Below are 21,616 nucleotides of genomic sequence, written 5' to 3'. Positions count from 1 at the left end.
ATTTCGCCGGCGCATACATGGCGCGTGGTTGAGTTGTATAACGCAGCGCGCTGGGGGGCGAAGGGTCGTTAGTTCGAATTCCCGATTGGGTGCTTCAGATTTTGTTCGTGTGCTTTATTTTTCTTTGTACCTTGTATATATATACATATACATATCCGGGACATGACGCCGACGGCAACAGCGACGGCGGAATTCCGCTGAGAGTGTCCATAATAATATAATAAAGCACTGAGCTGAGAGCGTCCGACCAGGGACCGCAAGAGCTGCACAGGCGCAGGCAGCTGTTGCAGCAACCACAGGCTGGCTAGTTCAAGCTCGTGATTCGAGCAGAGCTGGCGATGTGGCTGCAGTGCAGGACATTCCTCTTTGCTACCATAGTCCCCCGTCGGAAAGGAGCCATCCTGGCAACTCACGGCGAACACAGTACAAGCGTATTGTAGTAGGGCTTCAGACGCTCCACGTGAACGGTTTCACGACCGCGAAAGCGTTGGTCTGTAGGCGGGGTAACGATATTCAATATGACATTCCGCAAGGAGTGCATTTACAAACGCGGAAAGGAGCACACGCTCTATCGCTCAGAAGTTCGCGTGGTGCGCCGTGACGGAGAGTGAAGTTCCGCAGGAGGAAATATTCTATGTCACGGGCTGTGGCAGCAGGCAGAGCAGCTGCTTCTGCGTTCGCGTCAAGTGGTCGACGGCGACGACTACCCAGCGGTTTCCGGAAACCATGAATGGAAGTGATTCATACAAGTCAATGACAATGCGGTCGAAGGGCCCGGCCGGGCACAGTATTGGCTGGGGCGTGCCAGAGGCGAGCTGAGCAGGAGCTTTGCGACGTTGATGCTGTGGGTATGACCCAGTATACTTGCGCACAAAGGTGTACATACCTCGCCAATAGAACCTCGAGGAAAGGCGGGTGTATTTAGGGCTAATATAGAGGGGCGTTTTTTGGGAAATACAGATCTTTTATAAAAATTCCACGACAGTAAGGCTCCTGTAATTTTCACGCCGAACTCCACGCAGAGGCGGAAATTCTTTGCTGCAGTAAAGACGACACTTTTGCAACTAATTAACAAAAACTCGGGAATTACATTTGTAATTATTAACTCGAGGGCAGGTGTTGCAAAGTTGTAGTGCGTGCCAGTTTATTGCATACCTATTTTTTTCAGAAATCACGAAAGTTGCATGTATTTCGAGATGTTCGTGATCGTGATTCAAACATGAACCTAAACGTTTCATCTTGCATAATTAGGTCGTGAACAATAATTGTTTCTCATGTAAAACTGTATGCATATTGAAGTTTAAAATGTTTGTAAATTTAGGGAGTTTGAAATGTTTGTAAATTCACTTTTATATTCTATGGTATGGTCACTTGTACAACTAGTCCTTATGTAATCGTTATATTGCATTAAATGTGTGTTTTTTCACTAGTATGTTCAGTATTCACTCACGTTTGGATTGTATAATTATAATTTGCTGCAATGATTAACCATTTAAACGTTACTGTTAACCGAGGGTCCCACCGCAGTCAACTGGCTTTGGGAGCCTCGTCTGCATAGTACTAACCATGCACCTTTGTATTTGAAAGAAATAATAAACTGAAAATAGAACTGAAACGGAATTTCATGGGTGAAATCGAAACTGATCGCGCAACGCGCAAGAAGCGCGACCGCTCTGCTACGTCAGATCTGAACACTCCATCACTTGGGAGTGACGACATTTGAATGATGGTGCGCCGCGGCCGTATGGTTTCGTGAAAAACTGAAGTCATCTCAATTTTGGCCGTGCATTGCCTTACTTGTGCGCGTAGTGTTCGGTGCTTATCTGTTTATTGCCAACTGTGCAAACGAAAACCGCGATATCAACTTTGTCTTTGTTAAGGAAGCATAAAACTCAGGGGCGGCCACTGCGGTGCCTCTTCTTGCAGACAGACGAAATAGTTTTTCGCACCTCTTTATTATAGTATAAGGAAGAATGAGATAGACGCCGCCCATCGCACGCAAACATCAAAGCTGTCTACCTGGTGTATTTCAGAATGCTTGCCAATTTTTCTGACCAGATTCTGCTTCAAATTTCATCCCTTCCCTGTCACGTGTCATTTCGGTGCTCCGTCACGCTTTGTGCACGCCGGGCCTGACCACTTTCGATTTCGCTCTTGAAATTTTTTTATTAATATTTCGAACAACGTATACCATTTGTGATTTTATAAAAAAATGTGTATGTCATATATTGGGAAACACTACAAGTTTGTAATATAAACACCTGCCCTGAAGTCAAGAAGTAAAACATAATTAACAAGTGTTGGTTAATTACTCGCGTCAACATCATTTTAGCCGCGGGAAAGTATTTCCGCCTAGACATAGAGTTCATTTGCAAACACGACAGGAGCCTGAGTTTCTTAAAAATTAAAGATTTTCATAAAAAAGGCGCCCTGTAGAACTGCACATATCGCTACACAAGAACGATAATAGCGCCGTTTTTTGTGTGTTGTGGGCAACGATCATTACAGAATACAAGGTGTTTCTAATCAACGTGACAGTGGTTTAATGATTACCACACACTAGCTGCTCGTCGCGTACGTCGTAACAATGTGAGGCAGTTAGCTGAGCGCATTTAACTACTGGGCGCTCCACCACACTATGTTTCCTAAAAACCACGTATACGAAAACCAGCCATCGAACTTGAGGTTCAACATCTCGAATGCAAAATTAGCTTGTTAAAAGATACTTTTGTTTGTTTTCTAGGAATATGTGTCGCACCCCACATCGTATAAACGCGAATGCCTAGACGTTCATTAAATTTCAGGCACCAAAGTGGATTTAAGCCTTTAAGTCGACGATAAAATAACCGCTGACTATAGCAAGTCCCTTGGATGCAGACTCGCTTACTGATAAGCAGCAATTTGTTACAGTGATCGTCAGAATAACGACATGCGATTTACTTGCGTGTTCATAAGCATTCTTCAAAGCGCTCACGGCTTCAGAGGCGCAGGTGAGGCACCTTGCGATGATGTCCCACTCTTGGAAAACTGCCCGTTATCAAGAGCTTTTCGCCTCCCGACAATTTCGCCTAACTTTGGCCGTCTCCTATTGGGTCACCAAACACCTTACATATCACCTTACATCTCAATAAAGCGTTTATCTACTGCATGGCGACCGCGGTACGACTTGACCTTGAACATTGTTGCTGTGTTAAAAGTGTCAACATTTGAGCCTGAGTAAGTCCGTGAGACTGAGCGATTCTCTTACATCACACATATTTGGGATGCTAATTCACATTGCAAGAAGTCGAAAAGATGAACTGAAAGCGCTCAGGTGGAGTCAAGGTAACGCGCGCGGGGTAGAGTCAAACAAGCTGTAGGTGTGCAGCGCACTGTTCTTTCGACCACCACCTGCTGCAAATCGAAAGGCTCAAAAAAACAAAGGAAGAGACACAGGCACAAAGTGTAACTCGCGCCCGCGTTGTCCATTTCTTGCCTTTTCTTTCATTCGTATTAAGTATGGATTTTACACTCACTCAGGCTGTATTCAGGACTGTTTTATATAACTGCGCGATCTATTAAATTGTTTGTGCGTCTGCTACATTATCACCGGTTGCTTGTGCAGGAAGGACATGCAAGAAACGAACCTCTTTGCAGTGATGCTCTTTAGCTGTCATTTAGCCATGATGAACTGCGGTTTGAACTTTCTATCAATGACGTACGGGATCAGAAAGGTAGTGCAATTTTCGTTTCTAAAGGGCCAAAACTTTTAGAAAAAGAGACATTATGAGACGACTAGACATTATGCAAAATATTCTCATGGTATACTACAGTTCTAATTGGGCATGCAGTGTGACAGAATGCGGAAAATTATTTATCGATACACTTTGTGTGGGACGTGCGTGCGGGTATAAACACACTGTTATTCGTGACTTCTCATGTTCTTGCTAGCCATGTGCCAGTAACATACGTGTTTTCTCTTTACACTCAGGTGGTGCTGGACATTCTCGATTTTTCCTTTCAAATAAAATAACGCTCAGTGTTGTTCCGCAGATTACATAAGGGTATTCGCAGTCGTTCTGTTTCTGTGTACTCAGGTGGTCACTAGTATATGTAATTTTGATGTTTGAGACTTCGTCGGCTGTACCCTTTGTTATAAGTTGATTGGCGGTGTTCTAATAAAAATAGTGCTTCCAACCAAAATCAGACTCACGACTGTTGAGCGACGCTATCTGTTATAAAATTTTCTTCTATAAGCTCCATGTTTTCGTGTTCTTGTTGTGTTGACTGATACATTAGGAAACAGACAGAAAATGGTGGCCTCATGTTTAATTATTTGTGCATATTTAAGTGTATGTATTTGTTTTTTTATCTTAGTCTCCTTTTTTTTTTCTTTAAGACGTCAATACGACCCATATTGACACATATTGCACGCCTCTATCTCGCTTATTCCATTTACGCTCTGTGGTAACCATTACCCGAACTACGATCACGTTCCTCAGTCCTCTTGAATTTTTTTGCATTGAACCCATGGGATGGCTGGCGACAGGTAGCATGATAATATTTCGAAAATTCCTCATTCGTTCTTAGGAGTTACTATGCAGTGTCAGACGCGACAACACCGCGAATGTGCCTGGTTTTCTTGTATATAATATGCCAATCATTCGTCTTAATTTAGGGCAAATTGTCTTGCTGAGTAAAAATACTGCCCCAATTTCGTGACGTCGCCAGTTACCATTAAGAATCTTTTTGTGACATCTCCTTGAGTAGGAACTTGATGCCGTGCAACAAATCTTATGGCGCAAGTACAACCGTCGTACAAACAACCACTATAAGGAACCTACGACCCAGCCATTGTTTGAGCACAACAGAGCCGGTCCATCAACGAGGAACGCTGCAGGCGAGCAAGCTAGCGAACGATGTCGCAACAGTTTTGCTTACGTCTCTCGCATATGGTCATAACACATGCCAGCTGTTCTCTTCATATCGAAAACAAGACTACTTGCCCCGCTGTCGTGTCTCACCTGTTGTGCAGTCCGATGCGTTGTATGAGCCAAACCCTTTGTCGCCGTTGACGCCCTCTGTGGCTTTGGTAGGGCGATTGGAAAAATATAAACCTTAGAGAGCGGTGCAGTTCTGTCCATGATCTAATACAACGCGCATAAACAAAATACAATGAAACAAAAGACAAACAGCCCCTATTGTTTTTCATCGCTTCCTAATCCATACGTGGTTTACGTGTGCGTTACAATACGCCATGGGACAAGATCTCCGAAGATTGCGTCGTCGCGGATGCTGCAGGCGTAGTTGAGGATGTCATGACTGATCATCATCTGCTGTAAGAAGTATCATAACCAGAATCAAACGGTATCGCCGGCACACCCGGCGTGGCAAATGATCTGGGAGCCGGCACACTATGTCGCTGTATTCCTGGAACCCAGAAAACATCTGCGAGTTCACATACGAGGCTGCACTATAAATGCGGCCTCTAAGATCTAAGCAATATCACTGAAAGGAAGCATTCTGCACATTCTATTGCAGAATGTATCTATCTCATATTGGACAACAAAGAACGTTTGGCGATGATGTTCCCTCGGCATTAGAAAGCATGAGGGCCAATCTATAGCGCAGTTGTACAGCCTTAGGCGGCATAATATTAGATGGTAATATTTATTTCCAACGTTGTTTGGCCGTCTCCTATTGGGTCACCTATCACCTTACGTATCGCCTTACATCTCAATAATGCCTGTATCTTCTGCATGGTGACCGCTATGCGACTTGACCTTGAACATTGTTGCTGTGTTAAAAGTGTCAACATCTGTGCTTGAGTAAGTCCGTGAGACTGAGTAACTCTCTTACATCATACATATTTGGGATGCTAATTCACATTGCAAGTAATCGAAAAGATGAACAGAAGAGATAAAACACACAAACGCTGAACGTGCCAAATCCGTTCAGCAGAATCTCGACCCTTTGAGAATTCCGCAGAATTGTTTTCCCATCATCATCATCACCAACATCAGCCTAACTGCGCTCACTGCAGGGCAAAATGCTCTCCCATGTTTCATTAATGGACGCTGTCCGGTGTTTGAGGCGGCCACTTTTTGCCCGCACCATTCTTAATCAGATCTGTCCACCTAACTTACTGCCGCGCCCTCGCGCGCTGGTCTTCTCTTAAAATCCAGTCTGTTATTCTCAATGACCAACGGTTACCTCGTCTAGGCGTTACATCCCCTCCCCATGTCCAATTCTACTTGATTTGCATTAAGACTTTCTTAACACCCTGACTCTGACCCACTATGTTCTCTCCTTGTCTCTTTAGGTTACATCCACCATTTTCTTTTCGATGGCCCACTGCGTCGTCCTCAATTCAAGTTTAACAGTCCTCGCATAACTCCGGGTTTCTGCTACGTAGGTAATCACCCGTAAGAGGCAGCTGTTATACACCGTTCTCTTCAAGGATTGTGGTAAACGACCATTCATGATATCAGCGTGCTTGCCAAACGCGCTCCACCCTATGCTTACTCTTCTGGTTACACCAGTCCCAGGATTCTGCTAAGAAGACTTATACTTTAGCACTTCATGAGCGTGGCTTCTTATCGCATAGTGTTGTTCTCCTCCGAGGCTGTTTCCGAGACTTTTCCGACTTTTGCTTTTCCGCATACCATTACGCCGCGAGTGTTCTGGACTAATGAAGGAGAAGAAGAGGAGAAGAAGCTTGGTCCTGCGTGGTCTCACCATCTAACCTTGTGTAAGTAAGCACCAAACCCCTACTGTGAATGTAGCAGTGGTGGAGTTGCGGGCTACGACAACCAACAACGGAATCGCTACCCTTCGGACATCGCCGAAGTCGTCGCCTCACAGGCCTGATTCCTTCCTTGTGCATCACGTGCAACGACGGAGACATTCGGGAATGAGCACCGAATACTTCTTGACCGCACCGCAAGGATCCACGCCGCTTCGGCGAGAAGACCAGCGAAGACGCCGATGAATGGCCCAAGCATTACAAGCAGGTAAGCCACTGCAACAAATGGAATGCTACTTGAAACTTATCTCACGTGGTTTTCTACCTTACCGATGTCGCACTCGCATGATACTAGAACCATGAAGAAACATTGGCAGCATGGGAGCGCATTTTTGAGGAAATCAAGAAGTGTTTCAGTAAAAAAGCTGCGAAAAAGGAGCTTGCTCAGCAGACCCTTGCACAAAGGGCTCAGTTAGCTGACGAGTACATCATTTAAAGGTGAAAATTTTAAGCTGTCTAGGCACGCAGATCTCAACATGTCCAAAGAGGACAGGGTTGGACATTTACTTAAAGGCATTGCCGATGATGTCTACAACATTATAATAAATAGAGTAAACCTGACGTCAGCATCTGATGTTATTCCGCACTGGCGGACGTATGAGACCTTGAAATCGCAGAGAATAATGCCGAAATTCGGTCGTCACGCCAGTGTCACCATGGTGATCAGTGTAAAAACAATACCAACTGTTGACTTTTCTGCAACCATCCGTCAGATGGCTGGGGAAGAGTTACACAGACATAACGATATGATGCGTAAAATGGCTGGAAATATTAATTTTCAAACCTACCGCTCTGCTTTCCTTGTCCAATTCACTAATAATGATTCGCAATGCCTCCCCTTAGTTATTGATCAAGGCAATGCCATCAGCGAATCTCAGGTTACTATTCTACTCTCGATGACGTCGTATTCCTAACTGTTTTAAATCTAACGCCCGCGAAACCTCCTGCAAGCCGTATTATAATTTGTCATATTACCTGCTTTTCAGTTTTGAATAGTCAATAATTCCACTTCGCACTACCAAGCGCCGACCACGTAAATAACTCAACTGACAGAGCGACGACCCCTGCCATTCGGAAAGTTCTTATTTCTGTGTTAGAAAGAATAACAAAGACGAATTTTAAACTATGGCGCTTTTGTTTCTGAAATTTCCGTGTCAATTTGTTTGTCGCTTTGTACAAGCGTACGTGGCGATGGAAATTTTCTGTTTCATTATCATTTGTCCACCTTGGTGATAACGGAGAGAATATTTGCCATATTTAACCTACGAATGCTTCGAGTTCTCTATTAAAATAAGTCTTATATAGATGCTGATGTCTTATATAGAAGGTGATCTTATATAGAAACTGAAGCTGATGATGAACAATCAACATGTGGCAAGTAGGGATCCAACAAAGTACCTTCGGATAACACGTCCCCACCCGTGTTGTAGGTTGGGTGCCAGCTGCAGCATGTTGATTTTTCCTCCCCTTAGGTTCCTTTGTACTTATGTCATAATTACTACATTGTAGTTAAACCCACAAATAATATGTCTACTACACATTCCTTTGCTTCAATGTCTGTTGGCTTAATGAGGTTGTGTCTAAAAAAAGAAACGTGCGCTAGGTCAATCACCGCTTGTTGGTAATTAAAGCGAGTAATCTACTGAAGACAACCGTGGCATATGGCTCCAAATAGAGTCGAGAAAGACAATTACGGTTCTCATCTAGGCATGGGAACCAGTAGTACGCTGACGTAACACGAATGGTGGAAACAAAAACACCTGCACTACTAAGCCTCATAATGACACGTTTCATTCCTTAAGCGTGGAATGGTAAAAAAAAACCCGCATAGGCACGATTGTTCCCTAGAATACGATATCTTTATTTTGTTGCGTAAAATGCAGACTAAATTACAATGTAGCATATAGTACATCAACGCTTTGTCCTGTCTCGCACGTCTAGAAAGCGCTCAGGTAGAGTCAAGGTGACGCGCGCGGAGTAGAGTCAAACAAGCTGTAGGTGTACAGCGCACTGATCTTTCGACCACCACCTGCTGCAGATCGTTGTTGTTTGTGCGCCTGCTACATTATCACCGGTTGCTTGTGCAGGAAGGACATGCAAGAAACGAACCTCTTTGCAGTGATGCTCTTTAGCTGTCATTTAGCCATGATGAACTGCGGTTTGAACTTTCTATCAATGACGTACGGGATCAGAAAGGTAGTGCAATTTTCGTTTCTAAAGGGCGAAAACGTTTAGAAAAATAGACATTATGAGACGACTAGACATTATGCAAAACATTCTCATGGTATACTACAGTTCTAATTGGGCATGCAGTCTGACTGAATGCGGAAAATTATTTATCGATACATTTTGTGTGGGACGTGCGTGCGGGTAAAAGACACCGCTGTTCGTGACTTGTCATGTTCTTGCTAGCCGTGTGCCAGCAACATACGTGTTTTCTCTTTACACTCAGGTGGTGCTGGACATTCTCGATTTTTCTTTTCAAATAAAATAACGCTCAGTGTTGTTCCGCAGATTACATAGGGGTATTTGCAGTCGTTCTGTTTCTGTGTACACAGGTCGTCACTAGTATATGTAATATTGATGTTTGAGGCTTCGTCGACTGTACTCTTTGTTAAAAGTTGATTGGCGGTGTTCTAATAAAAATCGTGCTTCCAACCAAAATCCGACTCACGACTGTTGAGCTACGCTATCAGTTATTTAGTTTCCTTCTATAAGCTCCATGTTTTCGTGTTCTTGTTGTGTAGACTGATACATTAGGAAACAGACAGAAAATCGTGGCCTCATGTTTAATTATTTGTGCATATTTAAGTGTATGTATTTGTTTTTTATCTTAGTCTCCTTATTTTCTTTAAGGCGTCAAAACGACCCATATTGACACATATTGTTCGTCTCTATCTCGCTCATTCCATTTACGCTCTGCGGTAACCATTACCCGAACTACGATCACGTGTTTCAGTCCTCTCGAATTTTTCGCATTGAAACCGTGGGATGGCTGGCGGCAGGTAGCATGATAAGACTTCGAAAATTCCTCATTCGTTCTTAGGAGTTACAATACAGCGTCAGACGCGACAACACCGCGAAGGAGCCTGATTTTCTTATATATAATATGCCAATTATTCATCCTAATTTAGGCCACTCCTGATTAATGGCACTGCCCCAATTTACTGACGTCGCCAATTACCTTCAAGTATCGTTTTGTGAGATCTCCTTGAGTAGGAACTTAATGCTGTGCAACAAATGTTACGGCAAAGGAAAAGCGCCGTACCAAGTAACCGTCATACGGAACCTACGACCCAGCCATTGTTTGAGCACAACACAGCCGCTCCGTCACCGAGGAGTGCAACAAGCGAGCAATCTAGCGAACGATGTCGTGACACTTTTGCTTACATCTCTCGCATATGGTCATAACACATGCGAGCTATTCTCTTCATATCGAAAACAAGATTACTTGCACCGCTGTCGTGTCTCACCTGTTCTGCAGTCCGATGCGTTGTATGTGCCAAGCCCTTTGTCGCCGTTGACGCTCTCTGTGGTTTTGGTAGCGCGATTGGGAAAATACAAACCTTAGCGAGCTGTGCAGTTCAGTCCATGATCTAATACAGCACCACGCGTAAACAAAATACAAAGAAAGAGGCAACAAACAGCCCCTGTGTCTTTTCGTCGCTTCCTAATCCATACGTGGTTTACGTGTGCGTTACATTACGCCATGGGGCAAGATCTCCGAAGATTGCGTCGTCGCGGATGCTGCAGGCGTAGTTGAGGATGTCATGACTGATCATCATCTGCTGTAAGAAGCATCATAACCAGAATCAAACGGTATCGCCGGCACACCCGGCGTGGCAAATCATCTGGGAGCCGGCACACTATGTCGCTGTATTCGTGGAACCCAGAAAACATTGGCGAGTTCACATACGAGGCTGCACTATAAATGCGCTCCCTAAGATGTAAGCAATGCCACTGAATGGAAGCTTTCTGCACATTCTATTGCAGAATGTATCTCTTTCATATGAGAGAAGAAAGAAGGATTGGCGATGGTGTTCTCTCGGCATTAGAAGGCATGAGGGCCAATCAGTTGCACAGTTGTACAGCCTTAGGGGGCATAATAATATATCTTAATATATATTTCCAACGTTTTCACTCAGCCGCAAATGAGTGCTCCCTATATGGTACAGTATTGATGATCAATACGCCTCGATGCTCTCATTGTAAGCAGAAGTAAAAATTATGTTGCGCTTTCTCGTCTTCGCACAACTGACACACACACATTCTTCATATTTCGCTGGCATACAGATGCGCTGCACTTACATCATTCGTGCGTGTGGAGGTGATGTCATTTGCGGCACGATTTCCTGCGGATTGGCGTATTTCACCGGCAGGTGGCTAAGCAAATGCTATGTGCATTCTGAAGGCGAGAAGAGTGCCATTACTAGTTAGACTTCGCGGAAAATCCCCAGTGGCACAACAGTCCTGCCTAATAACGGACAAAAAAGTTGAGTTTGGCCACGTTTTACAACACACCACTCCCTGCATGCCACAACGAGGATTCTACTCAACAGTCTCGCTGCATAAGACGCCGACTATAATGTTTTAATGCGAACAGCTTCGTAATGAAAACAACTCTAGCAAGGCACCATGAAATGCATTCGCGTTTTTTATTCAGTGCCAGCCACAAAAAAGAGAAAAGAATAAAAAACGCAATGAAACAGGGGAATTGCACACATTTCAAATTTCCTGATTATTATTTCCTGAAATGCAAGCCTCGTTCATTCCTGACCTAGTGCTAAATAATACTTGTTCCTTCTCCATCTATTATTAAGACATCACTATTTATACAAAACCATTTGGGGTACCTTGCTATGCTTCTTGCCGCTATACAATTGCGAAATAGGATGTGACCATCAACCACAAACCAATCTTTTCTACCTATATATATATAGCACTTCTTCAAGTTGATAACCTGGTAAATCACAGTTGTAAAGTTTTAGACAGGATATGATAAATTCGAAATATTTATTTTCAACGTTGTCATTCAACTGCAAATGAGTGCTGCGTATACGGCAGAACATGTATGACCAACACGACTTGACGCTCTCCTTGTAAGTTAGAGTAAAAAAGAATAGGTTCCGCTTTCTCTTCTTCGCACAAGTGACACGCAGTACAGTCTTTCTGTAGACTTTGGTATCGCAGTGGAGCTATCGTCACATTACAACGCCACACTTAGTTTCCATGAGTGGTAAAGTTCTCATTTCCTCTATATGCGTGAATTTCCCGAAAACGTTTATTACCTTCCGCACGCTGAGGCATTGGTTTAGTTGGATTTGCATCATCGTAAAACTTTGCAAACGCAGTGTACTTTTTTAACTGTAGCGCAGTTTACCTAATATAAAAAATCGGCTTTCTATGCTTGATATTTCTCTTGATGAGCCAAACAAGATGGGTAGTGCAAAGGGCTATCGACGTGTACAGTGCTACGTAATGCGCACAGAATTGTTCAGAAAAGCGTATGCCACTCCAATAATTATAGTTGCAATAGTCCGCCGCAGAAAAAAAAATATGAACGCTAATCATCACTTTGAATTGTCAACGATTTTGTCACCTTAACTGCACTGTAGGTAGTTCAGTATGAACACTTGTATAGACATGTTCCCACTCTGAAAGGCAGCTTCTGTCTGTCAGACAACATGCATTCTTTAGGTACTCTAACAACAATATTTCGGTGAAGTACATCAACTCTTCTTTTCAGTTTTTAGGTACTCCGCTTCCCATATGGACAACGAACACAACCGAAGACAAAGTCGGAAAGCCTCGATGTGAAGTGGACGTACTGCTAACTATAAGCAAAACCCACATAACGTACTATCACTCGTGTTATAAAAAGAGGGAGAAGTACGGTGATTTACAGTAATCTTGTTTCCTGACAAAGATTGATTCTTGTTGTGATAATTTCTTTGATTTTTTCACAGGAAGAGCGTCAGAATAACGGGAAAGTTTGATGAACGCAAGAGGACCCGCCTATTTATTCATGTAGAAGGTATCGCAAACACTTGAGTTTGTTGTGTATAACTGCTGACACAACGCAAACTTTGCAACAACTACAGTCATCTGCGAAACGTATTCCACACGCAATAAATTATTCTTACTGTCATGTGCACTTCGGGCCTCACTGGAGGCAGCGCATTCCATTTTAGCTCTCTAGCTATCTCTTGTCGTCTGGCCAACAACGTTTTCGCGAGACCCGACCCTGGAGTTTTGAAAAGTAATTGCGAGAGGGAAATTTTTCCTAAATCTGAAGGCGGAATTCAGGATGGGCGCCGTAAAATGGAGCGCATTGCCGCATACACTACTGGTATAGCATTGGTAATTTTGACACTCTCTGATTATGTTACGCGTGTTTCTTTGTGCTGTAGGTTCTGACACAGCTCTTAAAAGGTATTTTGGTCTTATTAGTTAGAACCGCTAATAAGTCTAACGTACTGATCTTTACTGAGAGGTCGACGGCAAGCTCTCCGTTTTCTTTACATGCCTTGATGACCCCATAGATGGATGTCTTCTTGGAAGATTGTAAACAGCACTTCCGTTCTCCTAACCTATGCGACAGCGTCAAGGTGAAATGTTTCTTTGAATTCCCCACCGGAAACGTTCCCTTGTAGCCAGACTTCTTCATCTGATTCTGCTCTTCTTCCCTGCAGGATGACATTTTCCTTGTTTCTCTGGCAGTTAGAGAGCATGTCAGGGCATGTGTAAAGGAAAATGCAGAAAAACGTTTGCTCTTTTTCTTGCAGAGTGCCACCTTCTGTGTGACGCTCCGCAAAATAAAATTATGTAACTATATACTTTCATTTTCAGAACTGAATTACAACATTTCAGAAGAAATCGTCTATTTGAATTGGATGCACAAATGTGCAGTTTTTAAGGTCACTGCACCTTATCCAGGTGAGTTTCGTCGTTATTCTTTGTTGCCAGTACGCTCGGCTCTAAATTTCGATGATGCTAGGAATATTTATATTAAATCCAGCTTTTAATACGTGTATTAGCCATAAGCTCAATTTCGTTTAATCCCAATAGCAGTATGACATAAAGAAATCATTTTATGGCTTCAAGACATCGTACTACCTTATAAAGTGATATAACAGGCACATGAAATCGCGTTTAATGCTTGTCTATGTCGAGAAACATCTCACATTCATTCGTGAAGAAAGTAATATGCAGAGAATATCACGCACGCATGTGTATGCGCAATGCGCATATCGTGTGTCACATTTACAGCAAATCTGCTTCGTCTGAGAAAACTAAAAAACTTAAATGACAGCACTCATCTGTAGCGGCAGCAAATTATTAGTGAACTGCTGTGGTATTGAAGTGTGAGCGGTATGCACCAAATCGCTCGTAAGAAACGTTCTGAATGTTTCTGCTGTGCACCTTGCTAGCCGGCGTGGCCTCCGTGGTCTTAAATACTCTTACAGGTCGCAGTTTGTAGCAGTAAGGACCCCTGTCTTCATGCACCACCATCGCTGTGTAGTCTGACGTCTTCGGTGTCATGCTCACTGTCACCTCAAAATTCACAAACTAGATAATTTTTTCCTATTGAGGCGCAATATATCACCTTACGCACAATATATGTGGCATGCAATGCTCTATCTAACACGTGTGCTCCTGTGTCCCACGAATGCTTCTTAAGGAAATCAGCTTCCCTTCCCTCAGTATTGGTAGAAGTCACCTAACGTTCGTTTGGGGAAGCTTTACAGAGTGTAAACGCTGATAACCACTGATGTCCGCCGCCCTTGTTCGCAGTTCTATATCGTACAGGTTCTCCACCGGTAGTTCTCTGCAGGCTCTCCGCTTTCCAGCGCTGCTTCTTTGTAAGCTTCAAAACTAAGCCAAAGATCTCGCTCGGTTTTGCGCTTTGCATCAACATATTGTTTTCATATCTTTGCCCATTTTTCTAAACAAAATATTGACTGCGGTTAGCGGAGGTTGGCAGCGACATGCTGAAAATCTTTATTCCAAGCTAACTCGTCAATAAATTTCTTTTAAAGATTACCCGTTGTCCGCTCATACTTTAACAGGTTTATCGTACATCGTAAAAATAGCACTAGCAGCTCCTATACTGGTGTAGGTCGGTCTATCACTGAGCGGCTCTGAAAGTGTGATAGTGCGTCGTTGATGCAGAGGTACGTCCTCCCGCTGCAGCAATAAATGTTCATGCGTACTTGGTACCATGCCTCCTCAGGCATTAGGCACCACACTATGCTTCATCAGACTGTGTGGTTTCTGATGCTCACTGCAGGCGGATTTCCTGTGAACGGCACACATGCACCTAAAACACTCCTTGTCGTGAGGCATTCTTGGCAAGAATGCGCTATACAGTGCCTAGGATTGTATTTCTTAATGATAAGTGCCAAAGTGAGCTTTGTCCAGCATTTCACGCTACTTGCCACCAGCCATAGCGAAACGGCACCCGCTTTACAGCCCCCCCCCTCCTTCCCTCCCTTTCTATTTCGAGATATCGCCACTATATGGCTTTAAATGCCTTCAACTGTTTTCGCTCAATCTGTGCAGAAATCTGTACAGCACAATCTGCTCTACTTATCTCATTGGCTAGTTCACGAAGGGTGCTGCGGGTAACCCAAATACTTGGGTGCCCTTCCACTTTGTTAAGATGGAAGACAAGAGAAGCTGCTTGCTTATATTTAATTTTATTTTTCTCTATGTAATCATTACCTCAGCAGCGATCAGTTGCCCCTTGGTACCCCACTGGCCAATGTCTTGGGTTAAGCGACGTATGCACGTGAGCGGAATCTTTGGCTACACCAGCCTTTCCTGAGATGACAATTATTTTTGGGAGATGCTCCGGTACGGAGGTTACACGTAGCCCCATGGTGGTGGCTAGCCAAGAGCAATTTCTTTAATCGACGAGTCGCGAGGCGTCCTGCACAACGGCACTTAGTTGTCGCCACCGCACAGTCACCCTGCAGCTGTTCACGCACGCCGCAGATGCTGGAACAGCGTTCGGCGCACCGCAGACGATCACACACGGCGCATGGGCACCCTAACAAATTCCGGCTACCTCCCGCTGAAATCTTACCACGGCTACCTGGAAGCGCTCTTCATTGCTGTAACCAACTTGCCTATGAGCATTTGCGGCTTCGCGATACTGAGGATACCGCTTGTTACTGAGGATACCGCTTCATAAGCTGCTGCCAAACGCTTCTCTGGGCGAGGACAGTGGCTAAGACGGGTGCATGAAAGCAACACAGGGACTATCACTCTTCGTCACTGATAAACCACATGCACATACGTATTTGTACCGATGAATGAAAATAGCACGAAAAACCGTAGGAAGAGACGACGAATCATTAGAATCCGTTGTCCTGCAGCTTTCTTTGTCTCGTCCTACGTCTTTTCGCGCTATTTTCATTCATCGTGAATTACCAACTCGCCCAATAGTCTATTCTTCTAAGTTGTCTTTGCACATGCACCCATTACTACATCTCTTCACCGTCCGACGCGATAAGAGGAACGTGTCCTTCAACCAACATCACTCTGATTATGCATGTCGACCCGCTGGAATATGTTTTCTTTGTGTATTTTTTTGTCGTTTCTATTTTCATTCTGCAAAAAATTATTGAGCGGCAAGTGCAAATCAATGTACATAAATATTGCAAAACCATGCACTTGTACATTTAACATTTAACATACATCAGCATCTGGACGAGTGAGCGAGCGACGACTAGAAATGCGAAGTGGCGCAGGCGCGGACATTGAACTCACTACCACTCAGTGTGCCTTGCGAGCGCTCTACAATGCCATTGAAGGCGAGTTAGGATAATATTCCTATTGAAATTTCATTCTAGTTCTTCAGAGCTGTCATCTGCGATGTGTACGACTGAACGCGTCGATGGAAAGACGCTAGATTATTGATAATCTAGGAAAAAGGACACGATGTTATTTATGTCGTAGATACTACCTTGACTTTTCCGTACACCGCAATAAGCGAACAGAATTCTTATCTGTATTACCACCGGTGGCATTGAAAGACGGCGACTGTTTCCAGCCATGCGGCTCGGTCCTTTCGTTGTCCTCTGTGGGGTGGACTGCATACTGTGAATGCATTGCAACTTGCATACCTCACGTGTACATTTACACATACCTCACGTGTACACAAAATGAATGACTATTTCTAACTCGATGAGTAATGGCCGTAGGCGTGCGCAGAGTTCACCTACAGGGGGAGGGAGGTTCATCAAAACTCCCCCCTCCAAATTAAGTCAAAGTAAGGGGACGACATTGCCCCTTTCCCCTCTTAGGTAATTAGGGGGGCGCCCCCCCCCCTGTCCTTCCCGTGCGCATACCTTTGGTAATGAATCAAAGGAGACTATTGTAATTTCCTTGCTCATCTCTGTGAAATAAAAATCCATAAATTGAGTCATCCGGTCGATTTACTATATCATCTCTTTGCGCTTTCTGCACTCATATTTATCGCTTATCGAAAAAGGGCGAGTACAATGAACGCTCTCTCGGAGATGTATTATGATCCACAAATTGCTTGTCAGGTGTGGTTAGAGATCATATAATACTAAACGAATAGATGCAGGCAACAGAATTTTGACAAATGTTGCGTAGCACATTATTGAAAACTAACCAGGAGCAATCCTTGCTTTTTTTCTGCACCCTCCGTGAATCCTTCTCTGAATGAGGATAGATCTTGAATGTGGTGCCATTGTTGATTATAATAGCAAGCTTTCACACGACAGAGTAGTTGAGTAGTGCCCTGGCTTTTTGATAAATCGTTTTCTTTCTTTTTACAGGGCGGTGGAACTCGTTCGATGTCCGTGTTTGGAACTCTTCCATCCAATCGCGTCATTTGGGTGACTGTATTCGAAAGTTCAAAAAACTGCAACACAGAGGACGCGGAATCTACAGCGATTACTGCCAGAATATAGTCCATAAGAGTGCAAAATTACCAATCCTGCGTATGAAAGGTGAAGGAAAATAAGTGCAACAGTTACAAAACGTAACGTACACAATTATGCACTGTGAGCACAACAATAACCATTCATATTTTCGGTTATTGCGCACCCGAAATCATTCATTCTTCTTCGCTCCGCTGAAAGAAGACGTCTAGGTAGCAGCCGCGTTACAATAAATTGATTCATGCCAACAAAAAATGCAGCATGAAGTTGAATACACCACAGGCATCGCATGTGTAGTCAGTTTCTTCTATGTCTCCGTATATTTTACAACTGATAAGCATGCAGTGCAAATAAAACGGAGTGGACCATTTTTACGGATAAATAAAGAATGCAGTGTCTTCCGCGAAATTTATCTATTTTTTGTTTTGGTTACACATACTGCGGCGCTAATAATGTAGCGCGTTGGCAGCGGTGAAAAATATTATGGAATGTATATAAAGGAACAAACACATATCATGGAGTCATTTCACAAAACAATGCCACTATACATGCCTCGAAATGCACCTGGTTCCTGAAGTGTTATATATATTACCAAACTGGAAATGAGTGCGACAAATGAACGTTGCATTTATTAGGGTTCGATATAATTAACCGTATAAGTAACTTCGAACAACTACCAGCCCTAAATGCACCATTAGGGTAGAACAATGCGTCTACGTAGAGATCAGGTAGAGCCCTCAACAAAAATTATTTTTTCATTGTTAATAACTCAAGGCACACCTGTGGCAAAGAGTATGAGGAAGGTCAATTTTTCTATCTAAATAAATACGGGCCACGTTGGGCTTTTACTTAGTCTCATGAGATTAGGTCGTTTAAACAATCTTAGTATTGTGATTATTCCACCACTTCTAAAATTTCAGTTCCCTTCTCAGAGATTATCTGTAGGACCAGATCGTGCGATAAATATGATTGGTTATAATTTTTTTTCTGCTTCTTGGTTAGCTTTTACAATATTTCGGAAACATTCTGGTAAATATTTAGCGCTTTTCTTTTAGGCTTGGCACCAGCAGTGCGAAGCTGCCAACTTGTTATTTATTTTACTTAGGGAACAGTTTCATATATAAAGGTTATAGAGCGTGCCAATTAATGGCATACTAATTATTTTAGACATCTCAAGATTAAGTACTTTGAGATATTCGTAATCACAGCTGAATCATTGGGCTACTCGCTTGTTCGCGTAGGGACCGTTTTTTGAAAACCCCATCACCAACAACAATTTTCTTTCGAAGTTGTCTTGCTTGATTGATTCATTTCCGCTTTCTGTGTTCGATCACCTCACCTGCATCGTTCGCTAGATTAAGCATGAATAAATATTTAAATTTCATAGTCCTTATATTGCTTTGTATAAGAGCTTTACTGCTTAGATTCGATGAGTGACGTGGCGTGAAGCACAATAAACATAGCGATTTGCCATTTATTCCTGTACTAATGTTGCCGCTGTGTGTTTTGACTCTGATGGGCCAACTCGTCACATTGTACAAATATGGTATTTCTCATTTTGTAAAGCTGTAGATTAGTTAAATTGTTCTTCGAGGCGATATTTTAGAATCGGGTCTTACTGGAAGGTGGTGCTAATTAACCATTATCGCGTGCGACAAAAGAGTATGTCTGCACGCACACACACGCACACTACGTAAGGCCGAACAATATGAACCACATGAAATCAAGGCTTCGACGGACGCCCGTCTGGTCGGGAAGAATCATTGAATAAAAAAGACGAAGACGCCGTCCACAAGGGAATAAAAATGTAATGACGTTTCGGCACCCAGAACGGGAACCTTGCTCACAATGAGAGAGAAAGGCGGAAGCTAAGCGTTGAAATAGTCTACAGCACGTGACATTCAACATTGAACATTGTTTATTTGTAGGAAAAAAATACAAAATTTCCCTGCGGGAGGCAAAAACTAAAGGCTAAAGAGCCTGACGAGGTCTTGACCTCCTGATACAGTCTGCGTCAGTGCCACATCATACACATTTACACATCAGTAACATACACATATACAAATAAGTGACATATTATACACATATCATACACATTTCAGTAGTATGAGATATTACTTGGTTTTACATGCTATCATATTCATATTTTCTTTCATACATATACACTCACAAAGATTTATACATTCAGAACGTGCTTACTTCTGCACACATACACAAAAGTGTTTTACAAGAAACAGGCTTCTTTCTACATAATATACATTCGGAATACAATTTTCATAAAGAGAAAGCGATATTGGAATCAAACGATTCTGTTTTATTATCATTGTTCACAGCAAAGAAAAAAAAAAGGAATCAACTAAGTATACAAGTATTCCTAAATGTAAATGCCTATGGATCCACTGTGACGTTAGTCGACAGAAGAAATGATTCATGATGACATTTAATTTTTTTTTAGTTTTCAGTGTAAAGTCTATATTCGATTCGTGAAGGTTTAGCAATTGTATAATCTTATAATCAATAGCCTGATTGCCATAGTTCGTGCGTGTTTTCTTGGTTTTGCGTGAGCTACGTGTACGTCGTACCTGCGCAGAACACGGGCCAAAGTCTCATTCACGCCAGGCACGTAGGGTATACTGCACCATTTCGAGCATTGTGATGGGGCTGTGGCAGGGCGTTCCAACTTGCGCTCGACGGACAACACGAAGGAATCCGGGTAGCCACTTCCCGATAGGTCACGGCGCACACGTTCGATGTCAGAGGATAGATCAACAGACTCTCTTATTCTCTTGTGGTCGGCGTCTTGGTCTTTTTTATTCAAAGATGAACCACATCTTTTCTCCTTAGGGCTAAAGACTGTCCTTCCAACATCGCGCAAATTTTTCGAACTCTCCATCAATCAATATAAGCGAAGACTACCGTTGTGTGATTAGGGCATCAAACTTTATTGTTCCAAGTGCCCTAGGCGAAATTCTATCCTGGTGAGAATCGCACACATATTGAGAGGTTTTTCAATATACAGTACGTTCGGGCGGTGCCAGCGCCTGCAACACTGGAGAAAGCGTTGTTCACATAGCAACTAAGTATTATTACGTAAACCACATATATGCATTTTGACCTTTCACTTAATGTTAAGGTGCAGTGCGGAACAAGATGAAAAGTGATGCACACAAGGCTACATGAAAACTTGAACTGCCATTCGTTCCATTTTTTCAACAGTGTGAGCTGTTCCGAGTTCACAACAGCTGCTTTTTGTGGCGTTGTTCTCCCCTGCCGCTGAAAAAAAGAAACAGTATTCGAAGCAGATTCCAACCCAAGCATTGTGCATGGCAAGCAAGTGCTCCATCACAGATCCTTCCCAGCGCATGAATATTTTCAAAAAGAGGCCCTATGCAAGGGTCATTCATTGCGAAGAAACGCGTTAGAAGACGAAAACAATGCGTGGTAGAGCAGTAGAATTGCAGCAGGGGTATCAAATTGTAAAGTACGTAACGAGTGGGCGGTTCAAAGCTTGCCACCATGAGAAGATTCTTCATCATCCTCATTATCATCGACCAGAGCAGTAACAAAATGGGCAGCTAGGCAGGTGCATCCGCGAAGATCTCAGCCTTTCAGAAGGACGAGGAATAAACGCATATAGAGCACGAAGCGGTACCGCGGTGATAGTTCCGCTTCTACCCTAGGTGGTAGGTCTCCTCACTCCAGGAACTCTCTGGTTGCTTGCGAATCTGTCAAGACGACAGCTGCATCCAAGCACGTGGTGGTTGCTAGTGCGATTGCCTCCTCTTCTGCAGTTTCTGGATTTCGAGCGCAATCTATGGCAGATGCGAGCTCTATGCGCCGAGTATTCAGCTGTAGTTCAGCCGTTCAAGCACTGATCATCCCGTTTGCGACGGCTTTAGCCGTTCTCTTTGGCTAG

At 43.3% G+C, this 21,616-nt stretch overlaps 1 protein-coding gene across 2 annotated transcripts; it reads left to right on the top strand.

Annotated features, from left to right (window-relative positions):
- Positions 1-3,540: 3,540 nt before the first annotated feature.
- On the top strand, positions 3,541-18,100 carry LOC119373270 (uncharacterized). 2 transcript variants are annotated; one of them, XM_049420499.1, is made up of 5 exons: positions 3,541-3,713; positions 12,531-12,673; positions 12,751-12,818; positions 13,634-13,720; positions 17,596-18,100. In XM_049420499.1, the coding sequence occupies exons 1-5, from the start codon at positions 3,612-3,614 to the stop codon at positions 17,781-17,783; spliced, it is 588 nt and encodes a 195-aa protein (XP_049276456.1). In that variant the 5' UTR covers positions 3,541-3,611; the 3' UTR covers positions 17,784-18,100. The 2 variants fall into 2 exon arrangements, with proteins under 2 accessions (XP_049276456.1, XP_037499219.1); XM_037643291.2 differs by lacking the exon at positions 3,541-3,713 and adding an exon at positions 8,839-8,980.
- The last annotated feature ends 3,516 nt before the right edge of the window (positions 18,101-21,616 follow it).

This window comes from Rhipicephalus sanguineus, chromosome 11 (assembly GCF_013339695.2).
Source record: "Rhipicephalus sanguineus isolate Rsan-2018 chromosome 11, BIME_Rsan_1.4, whole genome shotgun sequence".
NCBI classification, from domain to species: Eukaryota; Metazoa; Arthropoda; class Arachnida; order Ixodida; family Ixodidae; genus Rhipicephalus; species Rhipicephalus sanguineus.
The sequence above is the reverse complement of the archived record's forward strand: the minus strand, read 5'-3'. Positions and strand labels throughout refer to the sequence as shown.

Coding starts and splice junctions, on each gene's coding strand:
- LOC119373270 (XM_049420499.1), top strand. CDS start 3,612: ATGCAAGAAACGAACCTCTTTGCAGTGATGCTCTTTAGCTGTCATTTA. Junction 3,714..12,530: donor TGACGTACGGGATCAGAAAG/GTAGTGCAATTT, acceptor TCTTCTTTTCAG/TTTTTAGGTACTCCGCTTCC. Junction 12,674..12,750: donor TGTTATAAAAAGAGGGAGAA/GTACGGTGATTT, acceptor ATTTTTTCACAG/GAAGAGCGTCAGAATAACGG.